Raw genomic sequence first — 23,890 nt, 5'->3', positions numbered from 1 at the left:
AAAAATCTGTTTTTTAAACGATGAATAATAAAATCTGAAGGTGTAAACAGCTTAACAAATGTTGCACATATTAAAATAAGAAATAGTCTTGCGCCATTTATTTGTGTGTTTTAACAGACTCCGAGTTGCTCCGGTGCACATGACAATAAACTCCTTTCCTCCAACTCTTTCATAAACGCGCATAAAAGTCTGATTTATGGAGTAATTAACACATCAAGCGAGCAGAGCAGCAAAGCCTGCCTTTTTATGGATTTCTTTTAATGGGGGCAGCGCTTCACGTGGCTCATTTGCATGTTCTTTTTTCATTTATGAGCATTTTTGGGTCTTTCTTTTAGTTGTGTGTCATCCTGGAGCCCATGCAGGAGCTCATGTCCCGACACAAGACGTACAACCTCAGCCCACGCGACTGTCTCAAGACATGCCTATTCCAAAAGTGGCAGAGAATGGTGGCGCCACCAGGTAAGCCACACTTTGTGCTCTCAATGGAATACACACACACACACACACAGCCCACATGAGGATAAACATCAAGAAAATTACTTCTTCAAAATGAATTAGCTTGAGTCTTAAATTCACCATTCAACGATCTTGGGAATGCACAAGACAAGGTAATATTATTCCACTAATACTACTTACATTGTCAAGTCAATTTTAGTTGAAGGCTCTGAGTTACCGCCATCTTGATGTAGATTTATTTTGGGGTGATGTGGACAGTATTATCCAGAGTAGGATCCAGTATTTTTAAATAATGATTTTAGTTGATAATTGGTGATACAAAAGTTAGTAAAATATTTGCTGGTATTTTATGTTAAAATAAATCGCTGTCTTGTTGTTGTTATTATCCATCCATCCATTATATGTACCGCTTGTCCCCACGGGGGTCGCAGGCGTGCTGGAGCTTATCCCAGCAGTCATCGGGCAGTAGGCGGGGGACACCCTGAACTGGTTGCCAGACAATCGCAGGGCATACAGAGGGAGACAAACAACCATCCACACTCACACTCACACCTAGGGGCAATTAGGAATGCTCAATTAGCCTACCAAGCATGTTTTTGGGATGTGGGAGGAAGCCAGAGTGCACGGAGAAAACCCACGCGGGCACGGGGAGAACATGCAAACTCCACACAGGGAAGGCCAGAGGTGGAATCAAACCCGGATCCTCTGAACTGTGAGGCGGACGTGCTAACCAGTGTGCCGCCGTTATTACTATTATTATTATTAGTAGTAGTAGTAGTAGTAGTACTTCTTTAATTATATTTTTATTATTAAAAGGTATGATTTAAAATGTTACAAAATACAATCCCATAACTCAAAAATATATATATTTTAAAATTGAAGACGTCCACCTCCAGCTTCCACATTGCTGCTCCCCCCCTTTTCTTTCCTGCCATTCTTTGCCATGTTTCTCGCGCCAGGAAGGAAGCATCCGCAGCATTTGCGCTCCCTGATAAGTCTTTTATTTTTTGGGATTTTTTTTTTTTCTGGGGGGGAAACGGGAAGTGATTGCCCTGCGTCAGTGGCGCAGGAAAAAGCCGTCGGATACCACAAATCTGTGACAATAGTTTGCCGAGACGCACACGCATCTGTCAATGTCAGCCATGCAAAGAGGAAAGATGCGGATAAGAAAAAAAAGAAGTCAAGTACAGTACAAGGAAGCTGTAAGGTCACCATTGTTCCCGGAGGAAATCATGGAAGTCATCATAAAAAAAATAACCTACCGGTAACTGTGAAGGCAATGTTTGAAATAACAATTCAGACCTTCTAAACTACCTGTGTTAAAAAAAAAGTTAACTGTTATCCATACGAAAGCAATAAAAACAGTCAAAGTTAGATTTAATTCAAAGATACATGATGCAGATGTGCATGACGCATCTATTTTTTTCCTTTCTTGACAAGTTGAATGAATTTAGATCATCACTCCTCACACTCTATTCAATGCTTTTATGAATCAATAAAATATCTACACGATAAAAATCACTACAATTTTGGCTTTCAGCTGGACACCCACAGAACTTCAAAACGGAAATATTCCCCACCAATCACAAAAAAGGTATCTTTTGTTCCCAGATGGACAAAAGCCTCCCTGCCCGTCGAACGCCTTGACCTTGCTGCATGTTCAAATAAGGGCTGCAATATACATAACTCAATGCATGATGGAATCTCCTAAAAGCTCATGATGAGACACAGAATAACGGACAAGCAGATTCAAGCATGAATGTCAACTGTGTCTCAACAGGATCCAAAAATATATGTTCTATACTCCTTACGATACACACACATATATATATATATATATTAGTGCATGTGAAGATTTTTGTCTATAAAGCTTCTGCATGGTATCAGCCGCCGTCCCCTTTTTATCCGGCTGTATGCGTTATGTCCCTGGCATGGCCTCTGTTTGTGTCTGCTGGTCGCGCCAAAGCTGAGCCCGCCCGACAGACCACCACCAAGCGGCGGAAACGGAAGAACTCAGCCAGCAGCGCCAGTAGCAGCGTGGGCGCCGCCACAGGCAAGAAGCGCAGCCCGGCTACCAACTTCAGCCTCTCCAGTCAGGTACCTGTAAGCATCGACTCCATCCTGGTTTGACTCTTTCTTCTTACTTTTTTTCATTGGAAAGCGAACAAAAATGTTGTTGAAGAAGTTAATTGGCAGTTGTGCAAGCCAGTGTTTCCCAACTTTTATTGAAAAAAATAGCCATGTAAGGTGCAGGTGGCAACAAAGACGTAGCTTCATTCCACTCCTCTGACTTGGTCATGTTTGTACAAATATTTTAATATTCTATCAGAATAGCCAGTTAGCAAGGCTAACTGCTAAAGCTCATCCACAAGCTTGTTTTCATACTGTTGGACCAGCGCAATTGTACGAAGACAGTGTAGCGTTTTTTTTTGTCTGACGGTGGCAGCAAATGGCAAGTTGAAAGTTCTTGAAAGTTAAAAGGTGATAGCTGTCCTAGAAAAATGTGCAATGCAAAATTATAATGTAACAAATTACAAAGAATTTGTTTTGCTTGTGTCAGGCTAATGTGGTTTGTTCATAATTTCTAGGAAAGATTCTTCAAAAGTTAGAAGTAGCCCCCAATGCCACTTTTACCAATCAACGAGTAATTGGGTTGAGTCAAGGCAAAAAAGGAAAACAAAACGTCTAATGTGGCAAGACACATTTGTCCGTTTTATGTGTCTGGTGTATTGCCCGACAGAAGACGTTTTGCTGTGCAGTGTAATTTTTTCAACTGTGGTGATTGCTGTGAATTCCCATTCCCAACACCCGACACTTATGTGGATGCTCGGGGCCTCACCTGCCCCGTCGGCCCCCCTACTTCACGCCCCTGAGCAGGCCACAGGTTCTGCACTCTGTGTTCCTGACTCACAGTCAACTAAATATAAATTCACAAAGAAAACTTTTCTTGGCAAAGTTGGAGCTCTAAAACAAATCTTTGTTTCACTTTTTTCTCTTTCTCTCTCTCTCTCTCTCTCACTTGCCGCTTGCTGTATGAGGAGAGAGAAAAAACCTAAACGTATTCCGTCTGTCTCCCACACACTGTGTCCTCGTTTGCTTTCGCTGCCGTGTCTGTCTGTGCCACGCTTTGCTGTCTCGTCATCTTCTCGCATTTGTTGCCCTCGTCGCTCTCTCCCACTCGTACAGGCGTCTCACACACACACACGCACACACACATGCACACACGCGCGTTCACACATGCATACACACTAGGCGTGCAGTTGTTTTCTCTCAAACAGGCAGTCTGGATTGGTGCCAGCTCTCATTACTGCCTATGTGAACCTCCCCCATCCCACACCCCCATCCCATCTACTGCCTCACATACCCCACCACAGTCCTACCCACCCACACACACGTACAGACACACACACATGCACACACACACACACACACATGCACGCACACACGCACGCAGGCTTTGGCACCGCGGATGCTAACACGCTAGATACATATGTTGCACGCCTGGTGTCTTTGTCTGAGAAGTTGTTGGGCTTTTTGGTGTGTGCGTGTATATGTGTGCGTGCACGCGTGCGTCTGAGCGCGAGCCTACGTGAGCCCAATGACAACAAGCAGTGGACCCTCGCCAGGGGAGGAGGGTGAGGGGTTCTGTTGGTGGGGGTGGAGGGGAGTAATGGGGGAATAGGGGGGGTGCTGCGCAGTCGCTAGAGTAGAGAACGTGTGTGTGTGCGTGCGCGCGTGTGTGTGTGTGTGTGCGTGTGTGTGTGTGTGTTGAAGAAAGGGTGCCTACAGTGTACAACAGTGATCTCTAGTGGCGTGTTTATATTAATGTAGGGAGTACTAAACTATAGTCAGAAATTCACAGTGGTACCTTGAGTTTAATTTGCTCTCAAATCATCTTTCCTGTTTGACATTAATACAAATCCTGTCATACATTCCAGTCAACAAAATTGGGGCAATACAAAACATACATATGGATAAAATGTAGGTGGAGGCAGGAGTATCTGCTCCTCATTTCGCCGCAGCAATATTAGTCGTACTTTGGTCACTAAATAATATATGCCTATATTATCTGTCTACATGTGCTACTCCATTTGTGAACACTGCAACAACGACTCATTGAGTGCTTGCTGTAAGGTAAAAGTAAAGTTGATTTTGAAATAAGGTTCACTTAATTGCAGATCTTAGTTTGCGGTATATTTTCCATTTGAACTATTAATATAGGCAATATGAAACATTTTTATGAAGGTCGTTAATTATTAGAGAGGCCTTGGTTCCTCCTGTAATGCAAGGAAAATGGACTACATTGAGTAAATCCATTCCCACATCATTATTGAATAGTTAGTATTTGTAGAGGAGACATTTTAAACAAGCTTTTCCCACACGTGACTTAATAGCAGGGAGCAGAGCTGCATTGATTTTTGGGGGAAGCACAGATTAATGTTAGCTAAAACAGTTAGCGCCTGATAAGCGTCTTGATTGCTTGGTGAATTTGACGATGTGGCAGCGGTGGTGATGTGCTCCTGTGCCACAGACACACAATGTAGTGTACGTGGAAGGAGCTGCTTCCATGAGTGAAAAACATTTTCTTGACTATAACAGAGCTTATTTTATACCCCCCCCCCCCCCCCCCACACACACACACACACACACTCTGGGATGTGGATAAAGAATGCAACTCTAGCCACAATGCTCAGACACATGACACTTTTTAGTCTATTTCCTATTCTGTGGTTATCATCACATTTCTTCCTTTGAAAGCTTTGCAAAATTAAAGGTAATTGCAATAAAAAAAAATATGCTAATGAGCCAGTAGTTACAAATAGTGTGGGCCCATTCAAAATCTCGGGCGCTCTGCCTCGACTAGCACCAAGGCTAACTCTTAACGAGATGAGTAGTCAAGTAGGCAGCGGTAATTAGCACGCAATTAACACGCCGCCAAGTCTCGCACTCGCCACCAGCTGTTATCATCAGAGGAGTTTTTGGCAGTGGGCGGGTGGGGGGTCCAGAGGAAGGTTGACGGGCCTCCTCATGGGAACAGATGGCGAACGCGGCACGCTTGTTGGCAATCAGCGTGTTTTTGAGCTAATGACTTAATTAGCTATGCAAATGGACAAATCAGTGTGGATATTGTCATTTGGTTGAAAAGCTCACCTAAATTAATTAGCCCGATTAAGGCATAGCTGGGTGGAAAAACGGTTTCTGTCGGGGAATCTTTTTTTAGGGGGGGTTGGATGAGCAAGCATAGTGGACAAGTGGTTGTCACTTTGGCCTCATGGTACTAAGGTACAGGGTTTGAATCTCAGCTCCACCCTTTGTGGCGTTCTTATGTTCTCCTTCAGAGTACTCCAACTTCCTCCTACATTCCAAACTCATGCATGTGCATGTACTATAAAATCAGCTGGGATATTTTACAGCTCACCCGTGACCCTCATAAGATTAAGTGGTACTGGAAATGGTTCATGATAAATAAAGTGTGTGTAAATATGCATTCCGGTGCTCTTTTGCCTGTATTTTGTTTCTGTTGTTATGAAATGATTGCATCGGCAGGCATATCTTTGGTTGTGCACATGTTTGTGTTGTGTTGTGTATGTGTAGTGCAATGAGCCAGGCAGCGTTGACACACATGACTACTGAAGCATGCGCTCTATTTAGTGGTCCCGCCCCACCCAGGTTACAGTAGCGGAGCCGCTGTTCGGTAGGCTTTTCAGCATCTGAATATCCTTTTGATTGAAATAAATATATTTTAGACAATGGTCTTTTAAATTGCTTGCATGCAATACTTAAATCTCTGCATGGCTTGCTCTCCCATCAAAACTTCTAGTCAATCTTAATTGCTGCTGTTTCTCTTGATAGGTTTTACATTTAACAGCAACTCTCTTCTCGTCTGATGCAGAAGTACAATCTTGGACTATGTCTGTCATCTAGTGGTCAACACTGTTATTACAGCTTTAAACTGCTCAGCTGAAAACTTTTTTTTTTTTTAATTGAGTGCCACTCCTAGTGTGGGCGCGGGCTGCCAGTTGCCCATCCCTGGTCCAGATGTATCACTTCAGCTTACTTTCTTAACACCAATTAGTGTGGAATTTAGCACTATTGTATGGCATCTCAGGGTGTCGCAGAAAGTACACAAAAAGTGAAAAGGTCACCTTTATTTTTAAACAAACTCACAGATAGAACTAGATAAACACCTTATATCTCTGATAATTGGCTCAATTGTTGGGAATCACTGGTTTAAATTATGGAAATAGGACACACACAAGATGGAACAAGCTCAATCCCTCTTCTTTGCATCATCTCTAGGACGTGATGGTGGTGGGCGAGCCCACGCTGATGGGCGGCGAGTTCGGCGACGAGGACGAGCGCCTGATAACGCGTCTGGAGAACACGCAGTACGACGCCACCAACGGCCTGGACGACGATGACGACTTCACCGGCTCGCCGGCACTGACCAACAATGGGCCATGGAGCGGCAAAGCGTCCAACGGCGGCCCCGACGGCAAAGCGGAGAATGCAGCGCCGCAGGCCTCGCAGTAGAAGTGACACATGCAGAACATTGACAGCAGCAATAGCCACCCTGCCAGGACATTTTAAAAAATGTATGTAAATGTAAAAAAATAGCAAGGTGTGGACTTGGAAAAGCGTTTGGTGGACTATCTCCGCTGTGATTGGTGGACTAGCGTCACATGATATCACAAAGTGGAACTGGAAGAAAGTTTTGTTGTTTTTAAAAGCACCAGCTGACATTGTTTGAAGCCACTGCAGTCACTCTTGCTTTTTTTCTGTTTCAAATTAGCAGGAAAGAACAGTCCCTTTGTTTAGGCAGCAGAGCACGTAATACATCCGCCTTGCATTTTTTAGGCTTCGATTCAAATCTTGCCATCTCAAAAACATGCACGTTAGGTTGATTGAACACTCTAAATTAAGCATAGGTGTGAATGATTGTCTATATGTGTCCTGTAATTGGACGGAAACCAGTCCAGGGTGTACCCCACCTTTCGCCCAAAGTCAGCTGGGGTAGCCCCACCCCCATACACACAATGGTTGCCGCCATTTCCATGCAAAGCAGTTGGATTGGGTCTCCCACTCTGTGGATTTGTCTTTAAAAAATGGGCTTTTCTCCCTTTAATACTTCCAAACTGCATGATTTTATAGGGTTTATTTGATTTGATTATTTTTGTTAATTTCATATACGTGCTTTATATTAAAAAAAAAATGCAACAATCTTATTGTCCTCTATCAGTTTGGCAAGGTTTGTAAGTGTAAATAGAAGTCTATTTTGAAAGCAGTTGGGAAACAGCAGCTGTTTTGTTTTCTATGGGAGGTTCCAAACTATTCCAGGATGGGTCGAAATGCCCCCAATCCTACCCTCCACCAACCTGTTTTAGCTAGTGCACAACCAAAGCAAAAATACAACACGGCCGCAGGTGCATATCAAAGCAAAGCCATCCTGCAGAAATGCCACGCTGTCCCTTTCATTGTGTTCACAAGACTTCTTCAATTTGGTCTCGGCGCGATTTACTCTGCCTGCAAAAATTAGGATTCCCCCCCACCCCCACCCCCGTCAACCGTAGTATCAGAACCGTGACAGACGTGTCGCCGGCTGTGTGTAGGGGAATTCCACCACGCCAGAATGTCCGATTCTCACTTCTCCCACATGTATGTGTTAAAAGCAATTATCACTTTCGGGCAACAATTTTTCAATCTTTACGATATACCAACAGAGCCGTAACACAGACGGGACAACGCACGTGTATAGGAAGTCTTTATTGAGGGACAGTGTTGGAAAGTTTAACACCCAATGCCCACTTCTCTGGTTCACTGTGTTAAAAGCAATTGTCAAGTTTGTTTTATGTCACACCAGTGTAACACAAATGGGATGCCACAACTTCCAATTTTTGCTGGGTTCCGTTAATCAACCTAATCGGTTCTGCTGTTATGATATTTTGCAGGATCTCTGTGTGAACGAGGATACAATAAAGCAAAGCTTAAAACCCAGTATCCTCTTTCATACGGCCTGTTAAAAGCTGAATTATACCTCCTTTTTTTGTCTCTATTCTGTAAAAGCGGAAGAATGACATAATGAAATGGCAAGTTTACATTATTGCAGGTAAAATCGGCATGTTAAGAAATCCACAACACACATGAACATGTGCCATCGTTGCCGGGTTATGTGTAAAAGGGAAAGGCAGCTCTGTTACGACATCTCTGTGGTCCAGGAGCGGAATCTCGTGGCAATATCCCACCTTTGCGTGGTTCTTCTAAACACCAAAAGCGGATAATTGTCAGTTTATCTGTTGTAGCTCTGATGTTGAAATATTGCAGTATCTTTGTGTTGAAATGGGCTACATTTTTGCTAACTTTGTGAACCAGTAGCCCCCCGTGTACACTGAATACAAAAAGCAGGCTTTTTTTTCTCACCAACATCAAACGAGGGTAGAAACCCGACAGATCGCAGGATACCGCAGACAACCGCAGCAATAATATCTCGCTGCTAAGGCTCCAATTTGGCCATTTTGCAGGCTCTCCATATGAAAGGAGGCTTCTCGGTTGAACTTTTCCCAAGAAGACAAAAGGTGCATGTCTTCACATGACTGCTTATTTACTTGTGCATTTTTTTTTTTTTTTTGTGAGGAAGCGAAACACATACATTTCTGAATATGTTTGAGGCTAGTATTATTAGACACCGTTTGTACATTATATAGCAGAGGTGTTCTGTGTCATATCTGATGTCTGGTATGTATGCTTTACCATTAACTTGTGCCAATAAAACCGTGCTTACAAATAACACGGAGGACGACTCCTTCTAAGCAGATAAGGTGTTTAATAAGGTGGAAAATCAACTTGCAACTAAATTGGAAACGATTCTCCTGCAGATTATGTTGATTAGCAACATTTTGAGGATAGGGTTATGGCTTTTAACAATGTAATGTAGCTATTTTGTAGCTTTTAAAACTGGTAATTGGGGTAAATGCCAGAATGAGGAACCAATATGGAAGTAAATTTAAAATTCCAATCATTGGATTAGTAAACGAAAAAATAAATGCGCGTATTTTCACATTTAAATTGAAATAACCTGCACTTTCTACCCCACAACACGTGGATTTTCTGGGTTGGCTTCTGTTGTTGGGTAGAATTGAATAGGAAGAACAGTCGGTGGATCTTTAGCCACACCATGCGGCTTATGTTGAGTACTACTGCAAAACATTTTCATTGCAAGCACAATTTTTACTTTTTACTCTACTGTCACTGTTATGAAAACGCAGGAATTAATATATTTCTAGTTTTCAACATTATTATACTGTTTATAATTTGTGAACAGAACCAGAAGGGACATTTAGTCTCTCTCTCTCTCTCTCTCTCTCTCTCTCTCTCTCTCTCTCTCTCTCTCTCTCTCTCTCTCTCTCTCTCTCTCTCTCTGTCTTTTTCATTCTTTCTTGTCGAACTTCATTGGTAAAAGAAATAATAATACATTATATGACATGAGCGTTGTAACAAACGACATTTATATTTAAAGTAAACATTTAACGAAAATCATTGTCGCAACATAAAAATTAATTGATAAACTTTATTTAAATAAATACTTTTGCATGTGTCAAAAATATTTAGCACAAGCGCTGTGATTAATTCTCTAACATTAAAAGGTAAAAACTACAATAAAACACATATTTGCCTTATAATAAAAACATAAATGATAAAACCAACTCGCTTAAATAAATACGTCATGTCGTCAAGTTTTTTGTATTACCTCACGTATTTACCTTGGTTGACGCTGGTGTCGTGACGTCAAAACTATGCGACATAGAAAAGTCTGACTGACGGCGAAAAATGGCCGACACGACGGGGACAGAGTTGTCAGACGAGAAAGAAAAAGAATCGGACTCCGATCGCAAAAACAAGCAACAGACGCATGTGTGGCAGGATGCAAACAAGTCGGGGAAAGGCATTATTTCTTCACCCCTGCCCGAGACGCTGGGCATTTACGACATTAGCGCTGACATCAGGCGCGAGCGAAGGGACCACTCGGCAGGTAAACATCCCCCATTATTATTTTGTTTTCAACTGACACTAAAACGTAAACATTTCACATATGATCATACTCCTTAAACGTTTGGCAAGTTAAATGAGCAAAGTTGTCAAAGACTATCAAATTTGATCAGCCGAATTGATTAATAAATGGTAACTTTTAAGGTAAATTATAAACGCACCATGAAACCGAGTTTATTTTCGTTGCCTGTACTCCTGGGTGACACAAGCAAGCCTTACGTCAGTTGACCAATGCAGAACAATTGAGAAAATAGGATGGATGGCATGTATGTATGAGGATTTTATTCTGCTTCTCCTATCGCTTTCGTGTAAACACGTGAAGTGTCACTCAAAAAGGTGTTTTATTAAGTACATTGCTTCGAAAGGATCCCAAAGGTGGCCATTATTTGCATATAACAGGTTAAGTCGAAGACGATTTGTGCCTCTTAGAGTCTCAGTCAAGTGCTCTATTCTATTGCATTTACTCCCAAGGGGGTTCAAGGTTAAATGCCAAATAATGGTCTGTTTTCATTCATCAAGGATCTCTGCTTTGTGAAAACTTTAGCAGGTGACATGAGTTCCTGGGTAAAACCCACACAGGCACGGGGAGAACATGCAAACTCAACACAGGGAAGATTGTGGGCATGAATGGTTGTCTATGTGTGCCCTGCCATTGGCCGACGACCTGTTCAGTTACTGCCCAGAGACTGCTGGGATAGGCATCAGCACACACCTCCAAAAAAATAAAAACATCAAATCAAATGTGAATCCACTCAATCGTGGAAGAGTTCCACATGTCATGGTAACCAGAATCATAATACCCTCTAACACTGTCATTGTGACACGCCTTATGTTTGTGAATAGCTATTGTCACGACAGCAGACATGACAATGCCAGCTGTGTTCATTGCATTGTTCCAGATCCGTCGCTGACCCGCTTTATCTGCACGGAGCTGACCCGAGGCTACTTCCTGGAGCACAACGAAGCCAAGTACACCGAACGTCGAGAGAGGGTGTACACGTGCATGCGCATCCCCAAGGAGCTGGAAAAGGTATTGGATGGATTCTGCCAATTTTGGTGCCACCATCTGACAGCGCAGGTCCAAAGCACACTTGTATCTCCAATTTCTGATTATATCTTGAAAAACTTGTAAGTCAAGGCATTGACATTTCAGGGTAACTCTATATATGTTATTGTCATTGTTGATGGGTAGAAAATCTATGTGGAAAAATGAGACCAGCTGTAGTTTCAACTTTTTGGCTGTTTCTGTCCTGAGCCACCAGATGGCGGTTTTGAGTTCCAACTGCAGGAAGGCAGGAGAGGAATTTGTGCAAACATAGAAGATCTCTTGTACATTCACTGTGTTGAGCAGCTTGACTCACACATTCATTTATTTCTCTTCCTAGAGTGTTTCTATAAAAATATTTACTATTTGCTCCATGAAAATTCACACGAGCTCCACCAATAAGAGGGAAACCCTCCCACCAGGGTCCACTAGCCTCACAGCTCCCTCAATTCGAACACTGCAATGTTGTTTTACTTTTAAGACGCCATTAACGTACGGCACCAAAGTGAGGAGAAAATGACTTTTTTAGCAAGGGCACATGTAGAGGTACGTTGTTTAGATTGTTGCTTTACTTATATCTGTGTTGTCACTCATTCTTAATTGTTGTTGTCGTCGTTTTTTTTCCCACAGTTGATGATCTTTGGTTTCTTCCTGTGCGTGGACGCCTTCCTGTACGTGTTCACACTGCTACCCCTTAGGGTGCTGCTCGCTGTGCTCCGCCTCCTCACTCTGCCCTGCTTTGGCTTCAGGTCAGAAACATCACACACGCACACTAACAGGTTCATATTGTATGATGTCGCTCTGCCTTCACGGTAGAACCAAAACAGAGCTGAAACTGCTGTTGGCTTCACGGTAGAACCAAAACAGCAATGAAACGTTTGTTGGTCCTCTTCGTGTAATTATCTTGATGAAAATGCACTTCCTTGAACCCCACAATAAATTACAAAGAACTAAAAAAATAATCACTGACTGAAACATTTGTTCAAAAATAAAAACAACAAATAGCTAAATTTTACATACATCCTGAACTGGTTGCCAGCCAATCGCAGGGCACACAGAGACGAACAACCATTCACTGTCGCACTCACACCTTGGGGATATTTGGAGTGCTCAATCAGCCTACCATGCATGTTTTTGGGATGTGGGAAGAAACCGGAGTACCTGGAGAACACTCACGTATGCACGGGGAGAACGTGCAAACACCACACAGGGAGGGCTGGAGGAGGAATCAAACCCACACCCTCTGAACTGCGTGTCCGGACGCCCCATTTTTATTGATTTATTGAAAGTGTCAGTGCAACCCCAAACATTAACAAAAAATCTGTCTGTCTGAATAACTTTTTAGAAAACTATCTTTACTTAATTGACTTCATTTAAAAAAAAAAAACATTATTATTTATACAATTTCTTATCATTATTATAAAAATATTACATGAACTATAAGTACACATGTGCTATTATATAACTTTTTTTTTTTTAATTTAATCAGTAAATCTTATAGCAAGTACTCCATGTTTGTCTCCGTCCTCCCCCCTTTCTTACTGTAGGGCACGCACATGCCCCTACTGCAGAAGAAGCAGGTATGCTCCCTCCGGCTTTATTCATGTTCACTCGCCAGCGCCTACCAATCATCTCTCTACCTGCATCCTCATCTCCATCGTGTCCTTTAGACTTGTCCTTTAGATGTTCAGCTGCTCATCATCATGCTCCACTTAGCAACACCTTAGTGGCTTGTTCCTCTATCACCGTGGGTATTGCTTTCAACCAGGTCAGCGGAGATTTGCCGAGTGTGCATGTTCATCCTCCGTGTTTGCTCAAACACAACAAACATGCTGCTTGTATGTACGAAAGAAAAACAAGGAGTATCAATAGCGTGCACTGCTTGGCTACAACCAGCAAGAGGCGCTGTTGTTTTAGTCACAACTTGTTTGCCCTAGAAATAAGAGCAGCATGGCATCAGCGAGTCTTCTTCCCTTTTAGATCTATATGTGCTCCATACACCCTGTGAGAAGTTATGTGATGAGTAGCAAGCAGGACAGGATTGAGTCAGGCAGTATTAATAATGTGTGGTGGGAGGGCCTATGCTCAAAAGTTACATAAATCTTAATGAATTGCCACGGGTGACATACGAAGGCTGTCTCTTTTGCAAATATTATCACATATAATATGAGCGTGTCAGTAATTATTTTTTTTTAATTCATAATCCGTCATTCGAAGAGTGCATCTTTTACACACAGATGCCGCCAACAAACACCTTGGCCTTTGATATGCTGGATTTCTACTCACCTGTGATGTCTCTTAAGTCCTTGGGCTATATTTGTCACAGCACCTAAATGCTAGTTTGCAAAGTTGCATTTTTGATCCATAAGCACTGGAAATGTAAGCAGCCATCTTCACACTGGGCTTGCAAAATGTGTCTTATTCAATAATGCATGTTTAGTATTTTGTATCTTGATGTCTGGCATGCAGGACTTCATGGAATAGTGGAATAGATGCTGGATGTATTGTGTAGTATCTAGTGTAAGTCAATGAAGTGATTGTGTGCTTCTACAGTGGATCGAGGCTGCTGCAGCCGGCGCAGGTGTGCGACATTTTGAAAGGACTCATCCTGGTGCTGTGCTTCTTCATGATGCACTACGTGGACTACGCCATGATGTACCACCTGATCAGAGGGCAGTCCGTCATCAAACTCTACCTCATCTACAACATGCTGGAGGTATGATGAGCTGTGTTATTCACAAAACAGTAAATGCACACAATTTGAGTTCAATTAAACAGGCACAGATTTGAGTAAAGTACATTTGTGATTCAATTGAGAGAAAATCATCAGTATTTCAGTTTTGCTGGCGTTAGGGCTAAACCTCTCAAAGTTGGTTCATTTCCTATTCATTCACCAATCAATACTATTGGTCGCCACGTGGTTTTGATAAATGATGGGCCATGAATCATGAAGACTTATTTATATTCAGGTAAACTTATAGTTTTTGCGTTTTATAGTGGTCCGCTTTTTTTTTGTATTGTGACAGTTAACAATTCTATCCTGGTTATAAGTTTGATGACAATTTGACCTTGGACTAAAGCTGATCTATTTCCGTTGTTTCCTCACCCGTGACAACAGGTGGCAGATCGCCTCTTCTCCTCCTTCGGCCAAGACATCCTGGACGCTTTGTACTGGACAGCCACAGAGCCTAAAGAGCGCAAGAGGGACAGTATCGGAGTCATCCCTCACTTCCTCATGGCTGTTTTTTATGTTTGTATCCTTCCACGTTCTCTTACTTTTTGGGTGTAGGCTAGGGGACCATTTGGAGGGAAGAGATATTTCGATTCCCTCACACGGATACAGATATTTTTTAAAGGACTACACAGTCATTTACTATTGCATTTTTTGTTATGTCTTTCATTGCTGAACTTGTTTTCTTGAGCATCACATACCAAAGTCCTCCACGCCATTCTTATCATGGTCCAAGCCTCCACGCTAAACGTCGCCTTCAACTCGCATAACAAGTCTCTGCTCACCATCATGATGTCCAGTAACGTTAGTACACAGACACACACACACAGACTCACACACTCAAGTCATTGGGCAAGACAAAAGTACACGGGGATTTTGTATGATGACTCTTGAGTAGAGCAAAAGGAATGAAACTGCTTCTCATTTCACAGTTCGTGGAGATCAAAGGCAGCGTTTTCAAGAAATTTGAAAAGAATAACCTGTTCCAAATGTCCAACAGTGGTAAGATGTGCTTTAAAATTTTATCAAGAGTGAACAGATAAAAATTAATATACGTTCTAAAATAACCTCTTGTTATATTATTTATCCTTGTGTAAAACTAGCTTGTGCTCAAAAAAGGCAAAAGTAAACAAATCACATTTTGTTTGATGATCTTGATATGGCACGTTGTTAGAATTTAGCAGCACTTGTCGTCGTGTTTTCACTTGTCATTTGTTTTCTCTGCCAGATATCAAAGAGCGCTTCACCAGCTATGTTCTCATGCTCATCGTGTGTCTGAGGAATATGGAGCAGTTCTCTTGGAATCTGGGTAATTATCTTGATAACTGTATTTAGGGTGGGGCTTATCCAAGTATACCTCATTGTAATTTTAAAAGGGGAAGTGGATGCTCACTTGGTAGCATGGTCATCTCCCAACCCGAATATTGTGGGCTTGATCCTCAGCCCTTCTAACCATGTTGAAGAATCTTTGCGCAAGATCCATTCCAAATTTGCACCTTATTTTTTTTCAACCTTGACCTCATTCTAGTACTTAGACACAAGCACGCACATGCATGAAATATTACAGAGAAGTCATACGCAGTCAGCGAATGGCTGGACAGTTGGGACAATCTTGCTGCGCCGTGAGCAGTTTTACTCTCCAGGGGGAGTCCTCTTGAGCGGGCACACCGTGACAGCCCGATTGACAACTCCATGACAAGCGTCATCTCTCCGAGACGCCCCTGAAGGCAAACGCGTGGGCGCTGACTGACAGACGCAGCCTGTCAAGCAAACTGTGACACCGCTGCGCTCGTTTCAGCCCCTTTTCCATCAGTCACTGTTGCTTTCCCGAATACTTGCTTGTGATGAGCTAGTAACAAGATTTTCTCAGAATGAGCCTCAAAGCACATTTCGTGTTGTTAGTCAGATGTTTCGTCGTGAAAATGGGCATGAAGCTTATTATTAAACTACATTACTACTGGACTTTCTTTGTAGTGCGGTGTGAACATCCCTTCAAGACTTATTAACAATGTCTTCTACTAGGAAAGGTTTTGCATTAGTAGAGACATTACACTTGTGAAGTAAGGTTTAAAGTGTTATAGTAGATGCATGCATGTGAATTTAAGTTTATACTAAAACTACTTTGTGATGCACTGCATCATACTGGGGTGTTTCTCATATTTAAATCGTGGATGAACATTAAACAAAAAAAAATCTAGCAAAATTGCCACTTTTATCACATGGAGAGCCCGTAAAATTAATTTTGCAATCTCTTTCACGCTAGGATTTCTTAAAATTACTGCCTTTGTGTGGTGAAACTGTTGTTATACTGAATACTTTTATTTTGGAGGTTTGATTTCTGACCCGATTTGCCGATCACACCGGGAGAGTTATTGTCTTGGTGCCTAGTCGTCATAGCGCAAGGAAGATGATGAAATAGCTAAATGTGCATTGATTCTGGGACATGAATGGCTAAATCATGGTTTTTTTTTACAAAAAAACAATACGATATCTGAAAACTGGGATGAAAATGTAAATGACGAAAATGTGATTGAAAACCAAATCACACAAAAAAGGCAATACGAAAAAAAGAGAAACATGTCACATATGTATCGTTTACAAGCAATTCACTTTCTAATCAATCCGATGAAGTGATTGCGCTTGTTTCTTTTGCTGCAGAGCACCTGTGGGTGTTGTTCCCCGACGTCTTCATGGTCCTCACTTCCGAAGTGGCGGTTGACGCCATCAAACACGCTTTCATCACCAAGTTCAATGACATCACGGCAGATGTAAGGACTGTATTTTTATTATTTTTTTATTTTCTAATAAGTCTCCCTCCTCTGGCGTCTTCTTCTGTTGTCTGACAGGTTTACAGTGAATACAGAGCCAGCTTAGCTTTTGATCTCGTCAGCAGTCGACAGAAGAACGTAAGAAACGACTTCTTCCGATCACGCCCCCAATCTGTTGACATCAAGTATTTTCTATGTTAGGCTTACACGGACTACAGTGACTCGGTGGCCCGCAGGATGGGCTTTATCCCGCTGCCTTTGGCCGTGCTAGTAAGACGCCGCACCTTCAAAATGCTGTTGACCTGCAAATACTCTATGTCAACACCTTGTATTCTGTGTTTGGACAGCTTATCCGGGTGGTCATGAGTTCAGTAAAGGTGCAAGGAGCCCTGTCATACACGTGTGTGCTCCTCTTTTATCTCGGGTAAGATTCAATTATCTTTCATGTGTGTTGTCTCTCTGAAGCAATAAATAATGGTCTGAAGTTGATGCACTTGTTTTGAGCGCCTAGTATTCTCGGAGCACACTATTACTAAACCTGCTCTTATTGCAAGTGTGCAATTTAGCACAGCTATAAGATGCTTGGAAAGCTTAAAACGATTCTAAAATGATTTTTTTTGTTTTTGGTTAAGATAAAAATACATCTTTCAATCAAAGTTTGTATCATAGTAACCCTGTAAAATTATAAAATCTTACACAGGTCCTGCAAAATTACACCAAAAATTATGCAACGTTCACACAGACATTCTGTACAATTACCACCTCTTTTATACAGCATGTTTTACACTAAGATCCTGCAAAATTATTGCCAGTTTCACACGGTACCACCTCTTTCAATACTGTGCTTCCATGCAAGAGTATCAAGTCTTTCACGCCAAGAACCTGCAAAATGACCACCGCTGTCACATTGATATCCGGCAAAAGGACCTTTCACTTCAAACGGAAGCACCTCTTTCACACAGAGAACAGGCATGAGTACCATCTCTTCCACACAGACATGCTACAAAATTACTGTCCCTTTCACATAGTACCACGTTATTTACAGAGACACTTTAAGATTAACACCTGTTTCACACTGAAGTCCTATAAAATTCCACTTTTCTTACGGTGTCAATATTACCATGTCAATGACATTTCCACTTCTTTCACGCTGTTATCCTGAAAATTGACACACCTCTCACACAAGTAGCGCCTCTTGTACTTGGAGAGCCTTTAAAGCTTCTTTCATACAGCGACTGGGAAATGAACACCTCTTTCACTGAAATCTCCCAAAATTACCACCTCCTTCACACCGAGACCCTGTGAAATCACTGCCTCTCAAACAGATCCTGCAAAATTAGTCACTTTAACACAAAGACCCTGTAAAAAGGCCGCCTGGTTTACTCACATTTAAGATTAAAAACAAAATTACTATGCCTTTCATGCAGACTCTGCAAAATTACCCCATCTCAGAGATCCCGAAAAATTACCGCCTCTTTCCACAGTGACCGCCTCTTTCTCAGAGAGCTGTTTTTTTGCAGTAGAAGCTTTTGCATGCCCATTGACACATTTTGTATCTGCCTCTATTTTTAATCATAGCACACTTATGTATGTCATCAAACTGACTCAAATATTCTCACAGACTACACAGTTAAACAAGCATCAACATTTTGTCCTCGCGTTCTCCCTGTGCTCATTCGCCGTATCCCATCGGGCCGGCGCCATTGAAGAGTTTCCCCTTCGGGGTGAACAGTACCATGTTGTCATCTCGGCTGGCATCTCGGTGGTTTAAAAATAGCCCTTGCTGGAACACACTGCCGTGCCCTGGCAACAGTTCAGCCATACTGACATGCGCTCGCATTTAACACCTCATCACATGCAGCTGCAGCAGCAGCTCCGCAGACCTAATTTTGTCTGCCCGTCATCAGCAACGCTCCGTTTAGCCCTGATGATGGCACACTTGGACCACAAATGTATCACAATGGAACCAGTAGGAGTAATACACACCACTGAACATGTGTTCAAGAGCTCCAAAATAGCTTTTAGCTTCATACTGAGAACCAATATATTTCGGTTACCTGATTTTGAAATGGCGCGGCAGGGTGAGGCAGTGGTTAGCACGTCAACCTCACAGTGCAGAGGTTGCCGGTTCAATCTTTCCTGTGTGGTGTTTGCTTTTTCCATGGATAATTAAATGAATTACCGTGTTTTCTGGATTATCAATCGCTCTGGAGTACACCAGCCATAAAATGCATAATAAAGAAGGAAAATACATATATAAGTTGCACTGGAGTATAAGTCGCATTTTTGGGGGAAATTTATTTGACAAAATCCAACACCAAGAATAGACATGTGATCTTGAAAGGCAATTTAAAATAAAAATAGAATAGAGGCAACAACAGGCTGAATAATTGTACAGTATGCTAACGTTACATGACACACGAACTGAAAACGTGCCTAGTATGTTAACATATTAATAGACCCTGTAGAATTACAGCCACTTTCACACAGATACTCTGCAAAACTATCGACCTCATTCACCGGACCCTGCAAGTTGATTGTTTTTTACAAATGATCCTGTTGAATGATGTCCTTTGCCTTGAGACACCTGTGAAATGTTTGCATCTTTCACACAGAGTTCCTATAAAATAAACCTTTCTTTCTCCGCAGACTGGTCACACTGAAAGTTCTGAACAGCATTGTGCTGCTGGGCAAATCATGCGTGTACGTCAAGAGGGCCAACATGGAGGGCAAATTATTCGAGAAGCCACGTGCCGCACCTTCGTCCTCCTCAGCCAAGACTCCCAACAAGAAGGCCGACCACGTTACGACCACGACACCCTCAGGTAATACAGTCCTGGAAATCATTGGCTTCATCTTTCATGCAGTAATCACGTAAAAATTCCAGAATATGATAATCTCTTTCGTGCAGGGATTGTGTCAAACTGCCACTTTTCTCGCTGAGATCCAATAAACTTGCCGTGACTTTCATACAGAGATTTGGTCAAATGACCGGCTCTTTCACGCGGCAACGCCAACAAGAATTACACAGAGACATTTCAAAGCATCCTGAAAATTAACCACCACACTGACACAGGTCCCCCAAAATGGCTGCCACTTTTACACAGAGACCATATGAAACTAAAACCTATTCCACAAGGTCATCCTTTAAAATGACAACCCCTTTCATCGGAAATGTCTACTAAATGACCAGCTCTTCAGCACAGTGGCCCACGTCAACACGAGACCAAGCGTTAAATGTCATTTCATCGCTTCCATGACAACAAACTGTGGCGGACGCCCACTAACACTTGCTTTTCTTCTTGTAAGACTGCACAAATGGTGCAGTTTGGGGCCGTTGTTGCTTTTCGACACGCACGTCATCAGGCCAAACACCGCCAGTCACGTTTTCCTGGAGGTGGTGCCATCTCATTGTTCTTTGCAGTCAAATCCCCTCAGTTCTCACCTCCACGCGTGGTCCCACCCACACTTCTCAATGGAAGCTTTGAAGTGACGAAAGATCCTGATGGCGTGTCTTTTCCAGTCAGCGTTTCCTAGAGTCACAAAAGCGACAAGACGCCACATCTTTCAGCTGGAGTTTAAAACCACAACGTCAGCTACCATATTCACCTCACTTTCAACCTCTTGCTTACTTAAGTGCCACACCACCGCACAATTATATTCAAGTGTCTGTCTTTTGTCGTTTTTAAGTCATCTGTTAACCAGCGCTCTCCCGCACCGCCATACATAGTCTTGATCCATAAAATTTTAATTCTATAGTGGTTTTAGTGTGCTGTGCTATTTTCCATATCAAGGGGAACCCCAACATTATGTTTTCGTCTTGTTCTCCACAGATGACACAAAGTCGAACTCAAAACTGCCCTCCGTCCGTCTTTCCTCCTCACCCTCCTCTTCTTCAGTGACCACTCAGCCAGCACCAAGGTGGGACTTTCCTCCACCTTCTGGCGACTTTTCAGCCTCAGCGCCTGCATCGCCACCTCCCCCTCCTCTTGACCATCCACCTCCTGTACTCGAACCCCTGCAGCCTGCTCCCTTGCCCCCCAAAGTGGAGCAGGAGCATGAGCCCGAGGTTAGACCCAAGGCTCCTAAAAAGGACCTTCTGGAGATTGACCGCTTCACAATCTGTGGCAACCGCATAGACTGAGGGAAAAGACACGAGTAAGTTACTGGATGCGCATTCCCTGTCGCTTTGAGACGTTTCATGACACGAACATTAAGCGAGCTGATAATCAGTATGCAGGGAAGCTGGATCTGAAAGAACCTTTAAAGGTACAGAAGAGCACAGCTAAAGCCTACACAAAAGGTGTAGGGGGGACTCTCACTCTATGAGAAAGGATTCCCGTCCTGATTGTCACAATGCTGCACAAAATGGGGTTTACGACTTCCTCAAGACCAAGACAATGTTGCGCTTGTTCTTTTGGTTTTATGATTTACAATTGTAAATCCTATGTTGCTTTTTCTTGATTCAAATTCAAAGATGAGCTAACGTTTGAGAAAGGAGTTGAGTTCATTTCGCATGTCTGTAGCCACTTTCACACAGAGATCACGCTAAATACGTCATTCTTTAAAACAGAAACCCTGCATAATGATTACCTCTTTAACACGGCAATCCTGCAAAATTACCACAACTTTAATATAGAGAGCCTGAAAAATCACAGCCTTATTCTCGCAGATACAGAAAAATTAGGACCACTTTCACCCCTTTGAATACAACCGCCCCTTTTACACAGAGAACCTTCGGAATTTATTTCACTCAGACCCTGCACAATTACTCCCTTTTTGCCACACTGATCTTGCAGTATTGCAAACATTAGAGAGATCATCAGAGAGAGCCTGAAAAAAAAATCACACCTCTTGCTAAATTGTCATCATGTTCATACGGACAACTTGCAAAGTCAGAGCCTTAGTCGCTGACATTTTGCTCAGTGCTGTCTCTCATATGGAGTTCTTTCAAAATTACAACTTCTCAAACAAAGAAAACAAAATTTTAGCCTGATTCATACAAAGACCATGCAGTTACCATCTGCAAAGTGGCCACCACTTTTGCATAAAGACTTTACAAAATTGCAGGCTTTTTTACACAGAGATCCTACAAACAAAAAACATGCAAAATAGTAATAGCCTTCATGAGACTTGAAAAATTACCATGAAAATTACCTGCAAAATTGGTTTCATATTCACGTAATGTGATACGTCAGTTTCCAACACAGATACTTCATAAAGACTCTCTTACGCAGAAACCCCCCAATATTTTTCCTCACGCAGAGACTCTGCAAAATAAAAATGCCTTTTTCACCCACCCTTTTTGATAATAATGATTGAAATCTCAAAAGAGCAATCGATTTTCAGAAGAGTGAACCAAAATAGCCGGACCAATTCTGATCCTCCATGTAGATGTCCTGCCTGCTGTCCCAATACTTTTGTCCATATAGTGTTAGCACTGATGGAGCAAACTTGCTTGTTGCCTTTTTTTTAGCCTTCACTGCCATGTTTACATCCTTGTCGTAGTCAGAAGGCTTTTCACAATGAAAGCCTTATGATCTCGAATGTTTTCAGATTTGACTTTGATTGCAATGAAATTATTGTTTGTTCCCTGCAGAAATATGAATTATCCTCTTTTATTCAGATATAAGATGTGACATGTCAGGTGTGATTTATTGATTTATTTAATTTTATTTAAGGTACTTCCCGCCATGTCGGCGAGGGCGAGTACATAAGAGAAAGTTTATATGGTTTACTGCCTTTGTTGTAATTATAATAATGAAATAAAATATTTTTGCGGAAGTGCCACCTGTCATGTGATTATAACGCAGCTTCTTTTATGATCCTGGCATACCGTTGGCAATAAAACACAAAATACTTCCCTAATGTCACTAGTCATGTTTTCACTTGATCTTTTGTTTTTCTTTGTATAGTTTTTGTATTGTGCGATTATCCTGCCTCTTTCACACAGAAACCCTGCAAATTTGACCTCCTTTTTAGCGGTGTCATTTATTTTCAACAAGTGCCAGTAAGCTGAGATTCACCCCCCAGACGACCTCACCTGTCTGGCCCACGAACTTGTGTGTCACACTGTACGCTAACACTTATTAGATGACCACTAAGCTCCTTATGAGAGGACGGTCACGTCGAGATCGTTTAAAGCAAGGACGTCCAAACATTTAAACAAATATAGTATATACATTACTTTATTGGTGACAAATCAAAAGTGTTGAGATGGGCGAGTACCGAGACCGGGTATCAGAATCAGTCTGATCCCAGCCTTATTTATAGGTATTGGGTCCTTGTGGAAGCTGCAGATGCTAGAAGATTTTTATATTTAACAAAGTCCTCCTCAACAGTAGTCGGCACTATACTGTGGCAGTTTGACACATCGGCACATCATCATCTGAGTAAAAAAGAAAGGTCTTTGTTCAACATTTATTAAAAAAAAAAAAGTTTTACAAAAGTGATAATATTTAACTTTTGTTACAACAAAAATACATATCTTTCAACGTTTGATGCGGGTAGTGTTCTATAGTATTGTTACATATATATATATATATATATATATATATATATATATATATATATATATATATATATATATATATATATATATATATATATATATATATATATATATATATATATATATATATATATACTGTACAGTGGACCATTAAAAACATTCTTGAGTCCACAAATGACCCCAAGGCTGGACTTGAGACAATTTAGATTTAAAACATTTGCGTATTCCACAAAGTATGTTTTTGTGCTAATGACCAACTTTCAGTTCTGCTTTCCCATGTTTCTCGTGAGCATCACTCTCAGCCCAAGGCGAAGCTATAGACATCCAATACCTGC

At 41.8% G+C, this 23,890-nt stretch overlaps 2 protein-coding genes across 6 annotated transcripts in view; both read left to right on the top strand.

Moving 5' to 3' along the window:
- ldb2a (LIM domain binding 2a) overlaps positions 1-9,241 on the top strand; it is a 46,584-nt gene extending 37,343 nt beyond the window's left edge. Inside the window, exons 6-9 of one of the 4 annotated variants that reach the window (XM_049737163.2) lie at positions 336-459; positions 1,997-2,050; positions 2,423-2,553; positions 6,757-9,241. In XM_049737163.2, the coding sequence (XP_049593120.1) occupies positions 336-459; positions 1,997-2,050; positions 2,423-2,553; positions 6,757-6,990 (543 nt within the window). In that variant the 3' untranslated portion in view covers positions 6,991-9,241. Of the gene's footprint in view, positions 1-335; positions 460-1,996; positions 2,053-2,412; positions 2,560-6,756 lie in introns of all 4 variants that reach the window. The other 3 variants (XM_049737152.2, XM_049737142.2, XM_049737131.2) reach the window with 3 other exon arrangements.
- Positions 9,242-10,245: 1,004 nt separating this feature from the next.
- tapt1a (transmembrane anterior posterior transformation 1a) lies at positions 10,246-21,851 on the top strand. Of its 2 annotated transcripts, XM_049743860.2 has the most exons (15): positions 10,246-10,483; positions 11,400-11,530; positions 12,176-12,294; positions 13,093-13,125; positions 14,099-14,261; positions 14,664-14,799; positions 14,983-15,080; positions 15,209-15,278; positions 15,505-15,585; positions 16,935-17,044; positions 17,123-17,182; positions 17,246-17,314; positions 17,392-17,468; positions 19,694-19,869; positions 20,878-21,851. In XM_049743860.2, exons 1-15 carry the CDS (start codon positions 10,282-10,284, stop codon positions 21,186-21,188), a joined length of 1,836 nt encoding a protein of 611 aa, XP_049599817.1. In that variant the 5' UTR covers positions 10,246-10,281; the 3' UTR covers positions 21,189-21,851. The 2 variants fall into 2 exon arrangements, with proteins under 2 accessions (XP_049599817.1, XP_049599827.1); XM_049743870.2 differs by lacking the exon at positions 13,093-13,125.
- The last annotated feature ends 2,039 nt before the right edge of the window (positions 21,852-23,890 follow it).

Source organism: Syngnathus scovelli, chromosome 1 (genome assembly GCF_024217435.2).
Source record: "Syngnathus scovelli strain Florida chromosome 1, RoL_Ssco_1.2, whole genome shotgun sequence".
NCBI lineage: Eukaryota > Metazoa > Chordata > Actinopteri > Syngnathiformes > Syngnathidae > Syngnathus > Syngnathus scovelli.
This window is presented reverse-complemented; position numbering and strand designations above follow the sequence as displayed.